General features: G+C 38.3%; 1 protein-coding gene across 1 annotated transcript in view; it reads right to left on the bottom strand.

The window, feature by feature from the left end:
- ARID2 (AT-rich interaction domain 2) overlaps window positions 1-9,747 on the bottom strand; it is a 93,934-nt gene that overhangs the window by 1,291 nt on the left and 82,896 nt on the right. The window contains exons 17-20 of the mRNA XM_054399505.1: window positions 5,899-6,037; window positions 5,708-5,793; window positions 1,495-1,618; window positions 1,312-1,403 (exon numbers count right to left, since the gene is read on the bottom strand). Coding sequence (XP_054255480.1) covers window positions 1,312-1,403; window positions 1,495-1,618; window positions 5,708-5,793; window positions 5,899-6,037 — 441 coding nt within the window. The remainder of the gene's footprint in view (window positions 1-1,311; window positions 1,404-1,494; window positions 1,619-5,707; window positions 5,794-5,898; window positions 6,038-9,747) is intronic.

The raw sequence follows: 9,747 nt of genomic DNA, 5'->3' as shown, positions 1-9,747 counted from the left end.
AACTTTTTGTGGGTTTTTAACACCAAAAGAGACAAAAGGATTCAGAATTAAGCATTAGAAAAGTGCTACAGAAGTACTTAATGAATGAATACTTCAGAGGTTTAATCTTTCAAAGATTTCTTAACTTTGACAATACTGAAATCTAACTAATTCAGGTTACACGGATCCTCTGAAGTTATGTTGTTCAGCTCTGGCTCAAAGCAGAGCAAACTCCTTAGCTAGACAACACTGCTCAAAATCATACCCATTTGGGTTTTGAGTATCTAAAGAGACAGCACTTGTACAGCCTCTCTGGGGAGCCTGCTCCCACGTTACATCAACTTGTGACTATTTTTGTTACTTATGATATCTAATTCAAATTTCCCTTGGTGCAAACGCAGCTCATTTCCCCGCATTCTTTCACCACGCTCTTCAAGAAGAGCTTGTTTCTTTCTTCAATACAACCCCCAATTAGGGACCTGAAGACAGCAGAAGGATTTCTACAAACACTATCAAAAACTCTTTTGTTTAGAACTACAACTAGGACATTCCTCCCTATTAGCAGGTTTTTGAAGAACAGAAAAAAAATAAGAGATTCTTATTAGAAATCATTAGTGTACTGTGAAGTGGAAACAATGAAAAACAAAAGCAAGAAAACACTCATCTTGTAACTTCTTGGCAAAAACAGAAGCAGTATGCATGGTGATTACTGGCACAGTAAGTAACTGCTACTCATTCTGAATCAGAAAGAACGTTTCCTATTTAATAATCATGAGTCAATATTTGTCTATATACTTACTCAAGGATTTTCTTTAAGTGAGAGGAAAGCTGACTGAATCCTTTATTAGAGTGAACCCCAGTTTGGAGGGGAAAGGCAACAGAGAGGCAGCAAATATGGAATGCAACAGTGAGACTCCCCAGCTTCAGAAAATGTTCTTACAAGCTCATTCACCCCTTTGTCATGTAGAGGGTACTGTCAATGGGCAATTGCTTACTGAAGAATTTATCTCCAGAGCCATGCAATACTGCCTTCTGAAGGCAAAGGGACAGACTCAGAAAAAGAGAGCAAAGCAAAAGCTTCTTTCATCTGTCTCCAGAAATTTAACCTGTCAAATTTACCAGAAGACATTTCAAAAGTCTGGATCACAAATACACAATACAAATACATAAATAGGTCAGATGATGCTGAGCTTAAATATCATGTGGGGAACTTAAGGGTGGGGGAGCTAACAGCGCAGAACTGACAGAGAAAGTGTACTGCCCTACCTGCTATTTGATAGTTAAAAGAAACAGCATTGCCTGCAAGTATCACAAGAATCATACTGTGCTTACCTGCGACCACATTCTGAATATTTACCAATGTTTTTTAATATTAAGGCAGCTGTTAATCGGATGTGTTTAGTTATTGGTCCCTCTTTTTCATCCTACAAAAGTAAACAGGGAAAAAAAATGTAAAGGCTCTGTAGTAACAGCCAACAATTAATATCTAATGCTTTAAAGTCAAACAATACTGACTGTGAAATCTCTGAAGACAAGGTTTCTTGAGCCCCTCCTTAATGCCATTAGGGCAGCACTCGGATGATTCACAATGGCCTTCTGCGCTCTGGGGGTAGAGGCTGTACCTCCTGCAACTGGCTGCCTACATTAGTGAAGAAAGAATTAATTAAAATAAGCTTTGCACCACTTTCTAGAACAACTCTGGAAATTTATTTTACAATTTTTAACTTATCTGAGCAGAGACATAAATATCCATTGACACTTGGCATGGATATGCGATTTGCCTTTGGTTTCCACAGACAAACTTTACTGCAAGGCTGTCAGAGTAAGTCATGGGCTTTCTTTTATATGAAAAGAACCCACTTCCCTTGACTAAGTACTGCTCATCACCCATGACACTTGTGATGGAAAAGCAATATATTGTACTAATGACATAGCCATTTTCAGAAGCGTGCCTATTTAAAGGAATGTTTTATCAGACAGGCTTTAACAGGAACTGTGGTAACAGCTATGCAAATGTCATCTAAGATCTGAATGTACATAAAATACAGCTATTCAAAAGCACACATTTGACTATTAGACACCATGACAATATAAACCATGTATTAACTGTGGTTAGTGAGGAGCAATATAAAGTAACATAATCTAAGTCACGATTTAAGACATAAAACCTGTAATTGTTAAATCAGATTAAACATTTGTAAAGCCAATTATCAGTTACTGTAGCTTACAGATGGAGACTAATAAAGCAGGGAACTTTATAAACCTGGTACGAATAACAAACATAGGAGAAGTAAATTCTTCATTTTCAGTATGAACACTGAAGTCAAAGCTCTAGCTCATGTAAAACTTTGAAATAATTCATACAATTAAAGAGTTTAGAATGTATGACTCAGCCACTTCACTTAAGACTCATAATGAAAGTTTTGCAGTATCAGTGGTGAAAAACATCACCGGGCTTCACTCTACCAAACAATACTACTACGGACTCTTTTACTACCTTAGCAGAACCCCATTGGAAGTGCAAGCAGTGTTCACTTCCAAAGGTAGCATAAATGAAATGTTTCATTTTTTAAAATGAAACTTAGCCTGTAAGAGTATTATTTATTATTTATCTTTCACTGTTAATCAGTATTTTAAGAATTAAACTTTGAATTCCCTATTCAGACAGACTTTCTTCATAATCTGGAACTCTAGCAACAAGGAAATGTACTTAAAAATTAGAGAAAGGGTTCATACAAGTGGTTTTAAACCACAGAAAACGAAGAGGTAGTAAGAGGCAGACTCTGCCCTAAAAACTTAGGTCATAATGACACTGTCATCTTCCCCCAGAATGAATCTAAGAGCTTGAAAACCCTTATGAAGTGAATGAAGAAGGGCAGGGGCTGAATTAAGAAACTGTTGGGAAAGGATATATGCTTATAGAGCAACAGTAAGGAAATTAACATCTTTGGTTTTAATTTCTGGAACATTTTTGTTTTCCTAATATTGAGAAGAATAAGGATTCATCAGTGGTGGCTGTTTCAAATGTCTCTATTGAACAGATATCATACTGTATTTTGCAAATTTGAAGCACCATTACTTTGATTCTGCGATTACTGAAGAAGGGACAACTGCAATAAATTACAAATATATTTATAGGCTATCCTTGTTGGGGGGGAGGGGGGGAAAGGGCTGATAAAAAGTTACTGATCCATCACATGGGCTGAGAGTGCATGAAGGCAAGTATCTCTCTCAAAAAACATCTAGATTTCTTGAATTTAATTATATTATCAATTTAACTTCAAACTGTACCATTCATCTTGTGATTTAAAGTTATCTCCTGCCCCACTCTCACAGTGAATGAACAATATTTTTGGTAGCTCACACTACCACCTTTGCTTCAGTGGCAACAAGGAACAAAAAAACATAATTAATGTGAATTCAATGTGAATTCAAATGCACAAACTACAGTTAACACACAGTTAATTGTTAGTGCTACCTGACCTTCCAGAATGTAATATTCAGCTACCTCTGAAAACCAGAAGAGGAAGAGTTAAAATGATACAACTCCAGAATTAAAGAAATACAGAATTAAGGTATACAACCAGCCCTGTAATGCAGCTTAACTCTGCCTACCTGGTTCTAGCAAAAGCCATGAGAGGTATTTTTTTCAAGTATGTATGATGTTATGATGGACAGAAATAGTGATTAGGAGAATGGGCCCCTGTTTGTTACACTGTGTTCCACAGATTTTACTTCCCACGCCAGTAACACTCCCGCTGCCTGCACCCTCTTAAGACAAGTGTAGTTTTACTAAGTAGTGAGGGATTCAGTGAAGAAAATTGGCCCAATTAATGCCTGAAAGCTGCTGGCTTACACATGCTTTATCTCAGCAGTTTTTTAAGTTGTTTCAGCTCCATACAAGAGTTTAGCAGCATGGACTATCAACGGTGTACTGATATATCTGACAATCTCTAGGACTCAGCAAAAACTAAATTAAGCCAAAACCTTCTACTGAAGCTCTCAGACATGACCATGTAAGCCAACTTGAGGCGATCTGATGGAGTAAGCTCAGGGTTTCATCTGGCAAGTCACTGATTTTGTATAGTAAATCACCAAGTCTTGTCTCCCTCATGTAGCAAGATGTTCTTTTCAGCTGTGTTAACATAACCCTGAGGTAGCACTGTTAAGATTATGTGGGTTACACAGCACATAAAATACTCCTGTTTGTTAATTTCTTCTTTGCCAAAATAGGAGCAATGGAGACATGGGGGAAGACAGGAGGAAAAGTAATGGACAGGGGTCTCTATAATTTCATAAAGCAGCTAAATGTATTAATTGTCATGAGTGCTGACAGAGAAAGATCTCATCCCTTCTTTTTGTTCTAGCCTACCTCCTGTGTTCAACTGACTGTAAGGCAAGTATTCCCCTCACTGGGCAAACCTGCTTTTTTGACTGCTCAGATTATTTCAAAACCAGAATTGATTCAGTGTGCTATCAGAAAAACTAAAGCTAGTTCTCTCTCTCACTGTAAGCACAGCATAGCCATGAGAAGGAACAAGGGATGGCAGAGAGCACCAAAATATCCTACTTCGAGTAGTAAAATGCTCGTTTCAACGTCTATTCTACAATCGCATCCTTAGTATACTGTGATACTGCATTCCCAATACTGCAGACAGTTGGTTATACATAGAAACTCCTACTTTTCGAATCTGACCTAATTAGGGAATTCTGCCTCAGAAGAGAGAATGTCTGAATATTTTTTCTAGTGTGAGTTCTCATGCCAATTTGAAAGAAGCCTGTGAGGACACAGAGCTACTGGATCTATGTGATGAAACGTTTTTGAAAAGGCAGAGCTGGGATTCACATCATCCAAGCTGATATCAGCCCTATGCTTCCCAACTACCAAGTACTTAAGAGTACATTGCCATCAGTCTTCTTTTTGTGGTTTTCAGAGGTCTGAATGTTGTTCAGTGTAATGAAACAAGGCACCATAAAGCAATCTTAAGTCTGTGTTAAGAAGTTTGTTTATACTTTAAAGAAGTATACTGCCTCCAGCAGCTTGGTAGCAATTTAACTACCCACAGAACAGACTGCAAAAATCTGCCTGGGACCCTGCAATTACACCTTAGCTTCCAGCAAAGAGATTCCAGTTAGTTACTAATAAAGACCTAGTCTTAATACACTTACAAGTAACTGAACCCTGAATAACTCCAGTATTACCATAACCATCACCACAGCCCCACAGCAACAGGGCTGCACTCTCCAATATTAATTCCACAGCTGGAATGGTTGAAATAATTTTGGAAGAGAGGAGAACCACCACAAGGTAGCAGCACAAACCTGGAAGGCTCAGAGGAGTTGGTATTTATCTTATCTTGTTTGCTTGTTTAAAGGAAGGTTTATTACAACAGTCCCTGGAACAAATGGGTCCAAACTTAGTCCACAAAACTGGAAGGAATACAGCAAGTTACAAGCTGTATGAAAGAGGCGAACTGCACACAACGAATAACTTTCCAGTTGGATTACAAGGACCCTCCTGTTACAATGTATGATATACTGTCCCATTTGGAAAAAATAGGAGAATATGCTGACAACAACGTTCATCAGAGAGTACTGACCTTTTCTAAAAAGAGCAAGTAACCGTGCAGAGTTTCACCTAATCAGACAAAATATAAATGCATGCATTCCTCCAGTAATTTCTAATTGTCTTATTTTCTCTACTGCCAATGAGGATGAAGTCTCTTACTTGTTGGAAGGTTTCTGATTTCCTGCTTGTCCCTGTTCATCTTGCTTTAATCCCGCAAGCAAAGCATCTCTGGAACAGTGCTTATCCTGCTTGGGGGAAAAGACAAACACAGTGAGAAAGGTTAATGAAAACTTACCATGAAAATTCTACTCTTTTTTTTTTTTAAGTAACAAAAGAAAGAAAAACTACACCTGTAAATGGGTAATGAAGGAAAACCTCTGCCGCTGGAAAGGTTCACATCCCTCCCATAAGCACTGCCCTGGGTAGACATCTTTTCCTCCATGTTCAGTTGCTGCATGATAGAAGACCTGTGATGGTGTCTGAAACCATCTACAAAAAGAAGGGGAGGAAAATGTTAAGTATTTTTTCTGGGTAATGGTAAAGCACAAACAGCGCAAACTCAAACCCGTCCTGGTGAAACAGTTTTGTTTTCTGGAACAAGAGATGCAGTGGTAAAGGAAAAAACTGTCACATTTTAAGAAGAAAAAAACATTTCTATGCATTACCAGTGAGCCACCAAGAAACGACAGTGTGATTTTTGCCAAATCTGAAATTTCTCTGGTTTTCTATTTATAATTTACTGAAAAAATAACACATGGTTAATTCCAACAGATCCATTTTCTGCAATACAAGGAAAATACAATAATAAACTACAAACAGCTCAAGAAGTTCAGTTTCCTGCATTCCTTTTCCTTCCTTACTGGCAGCCATACTCAGGTGTTATTTGAACTTAATTGGGAAAAGAAGATGTACACCATTCATCCTATTTGCTCTCAAATACTGCACGCTTGTCAAAACTGACAGAAAAAGCACTCAGCCTAAAATGGGTGCTCTTTAGTCACTGAATTCCAAGTATTGGGAAAATGGCCAGATACTACTTTGTTGAGGTACACACAAGTTGAAAAATGTCACTTATGAGGCATTTTTTAACAACTTAAATCTCAATTTTAATTCATAGAATCACAGAGTAGTTTGGGTTGGAAGGGACCTCTAAAGATCATCTAGTCCAACCCTGCAACTATCAGGGACGTTTTCAACTAGATCAGGTTGCTCAGAGGCCCTTCCCACCTGACCTTGAATGTCCCCAGGGCTCAGGCACCTACCACTTCTCTGGGCAAACTGTTCCAGTGTTTCACCACATGAAAGTGACTTTCCAAACCCTGAAAACAAGAATATTGCCTGCTGACTACCCCAAGGCCCAGGACATCAGGTATTTCATCAAATTAAGTGCCTCTGCATCAATATAAACGCTTAAGTTGTCCTTGGTGTGACTCTGTAATACTCTCAATGGCCTACTTCATGTTTTCGATATGTTACATCTAGTGAAGCACATGTGACATGCCTTACAGTGAGTTTAGCCTGATAAAGGCTTTCTTCCATTTCAGAGTGGTAAAAAAGCTACAACTCACTGCCACCTCAAACACTGATGAATCAACAGTTCTAAGATCTGAACTTTCAAATTGTCACATAGATAAAAGATGTCAAATTGTAACTTCTACCAGATGGTAATGGAGAATCACTGTATTTCAAAAATATGGAATTAAAATAGTGAATGACACTAAGCATGGGGCTTTATTAGTCTAGATACATCTTAAAATGTATCTCAAGTGTTACAAATTACACTCCTTCAGAAAAAAATGACCAAAATAAAGAAAAGATTTATCTGTTTACAATTCATTTCAGTACAACTAACCCAGTTCATCAACACCCACTTAAGGCTTGGACATAAGAGGTCTAGGAACCTAGCCACTGCCATTTGGAAAGTCATTACCTTCAGCTGTCTTTACACACTTGCTGGACTGATGCCCCTGGCATAGGAGTCTTACTAAACAGGCACATGCACCCACCTTTGCCACTCTGGTTCACATGCTAGTATTTTAGTTTCAGTCAACAAGAAAAGTATTTGCATTAAGATGTTTCACTCTGAACTCACTGGGCTGAACAGTGCCAAGAGGGAAATGACTTCCAATCAGAGACTTACAGCAAGCAGCCAAGGATGAAGCAACATCTTAAACCTACAGAAGTCATTTACGGACATGTTCAAGTCAGAACTCTCAGTACATAAACTGCAGATCAGCAGGTGCTTGGATCCAGCCACCTCCTTCTACATCCTGCTGCTCACTTCAATACTGTTCATTATGTAAACGTATCTGCAATTGATACATGGGTCCAGCAAAAAGACTGCTATCTGAATCCCATAAAGGTGTCAAGGAGATCATTTTACCCAGGGACAAGTCTCAGTTATAAAATGAATCCCACTGCAATAATCACCTGTAATACAGCAATTACCTTCTGTGCAGGCAATAAATACTACTCTCTTAAAAAGCATTCATCTTTTCCATGCCATTCAGATCTTCCCAAAAGGAAGCTGGGAAGGAGAAATACCTGCCTCTTGCTGTTTGTCCACACAGCCCACAGTATGAAATTAAAATGGTTTACATCACATTGGCTCAAAGTGAGAGCTGATGTTTCAGAGGACAGAAAGAGGTCTTTCCATAATAAAGGGGAAGTCAGTATGCAAGCTTAAGCTCAGCACAAATCTATTTATGAATAATTCCTGGAATGGATGAAACAAATTTAATAGCACAAGTGAAACCCAAAATGTAGCTTAAAACATTTTACTCAACATAGCAAGGCTTTAATAAAAATAAAGCTAATGTCAGCTATGTTGGTTCATTCTCTATGTAATACATTCAGTGTCTTTAGAATCACAGAATCATTTACATTGCAAAAGACTTTTAAGACGATCGAGTCCAACTTAAGGCAGCACTGCCAAGTCCACCACTAAACCTATACCTAAGTGCACATCTACTACACAGCTTTGAAATAATTCCAGGGACAATGACTCAACCACTTCCCTGGGCAACCTGTTCGAATGCTTCAGAACAGTTTTGGTGAAGAAATTTACTACCATTTGTCAAGAAGAAACAACTAACATAGTAATAAACAACAACCTTAAGCGCTGAGGATTTGGTCAGTTGAGTCTAGACTCTTGTTTCCCACTTAATTTCTCCATCATTCCGTTCAGCTGCTGAACAGAACATTAAACTAATAGCTGACTTGACAGGCACTGGAGATTGAATAGTGTTTCTAATTTATGTTTTAAACACATAGCAGTTCAAGAGCAAACATCTCCTGCCTACCTGTGAAACAAAATAGCAGCATTTATAATAAGCTGAATACAATTAGCAGTACTTGCAGACAGCAGACTTCAAAGAAAAACACCTACTCTCTGTTACATCCTCAATGCAAAGTAGTGTGCTGAATGACACCTTTTAGAGTTTTATTTCCACTTCAGATACTAAACCTGAATAAATCTCTAAAAGGCCAATCATGACAGCTATTTGCATAATTGGACCTGATCTGGTTGTGGTCTTCAGACACTGTTACATCTGTTGCATTTTATTTCAAAATGTTGGCACAACATTCCAAAAAAACAAAACAGCAGAACTGTAGTGGTTTTAAAACCACACTACAACAGAAACCTACACCCATGCCACTGAAATGTTTCGGCAGCCAATTTAGCAAGTAGGAAAACATGCTATTTGATTTATTTGTGTTTCTTCTGATTCTCAATAACATGTTTTTGAAGGCCTTCAAACTTGCTGGAATTATATTTTAAGCCAAAAAAAAAAAAAAAGACTGACACTGTAAGGTAGTCATAATTGTATTGTTCCTCCTCCTGCCCCAAAACTTGTCTGCATATATTCATGTCCTAGTTCACGTGACATCATCTTATTCCATAGTTAGATGCCACCTCACAGAATGACAGAATTATTGAGGCTAGAATAGCCCTCTGAGATCATCAAGTCCAGCCTCTGACCTAACACCACCACACTGACCAGACCATGTCACTAAGTGCCACATCCAATCTTTCCTTAAAACACGGCCAAGGACAGCAACTCCACCGCCTCCCTGGGCAGTCTGTTTCAGTGTCTAAACTCTATACAACTCATCCTATATCATTTTCGGCACAGAAGAAAGCTGGTGACTACTTATACTTTAAAACAGTAGTTCAGCACACTCTCTTTAGAGTTGGT

This window comes from Indicator indicator, chromosome 3 (genome assembly GCF_027791375.1).
Source record: "Indicator indicator isolate 239-I01 chromosome 3, UM_Iind_1.1, whole genome shotgun sequence".
NCBI classification, from domain to species: Eukaryota; Metazoa; Chordata; class Aves; order Piciformes; family Indicatoridae; genus Indicator; species Indicator indicator.
Note: the sequence above shows the minus strand (reverse complement) of the source record. Positions and strands in the feature narration are given on the sequence as shown.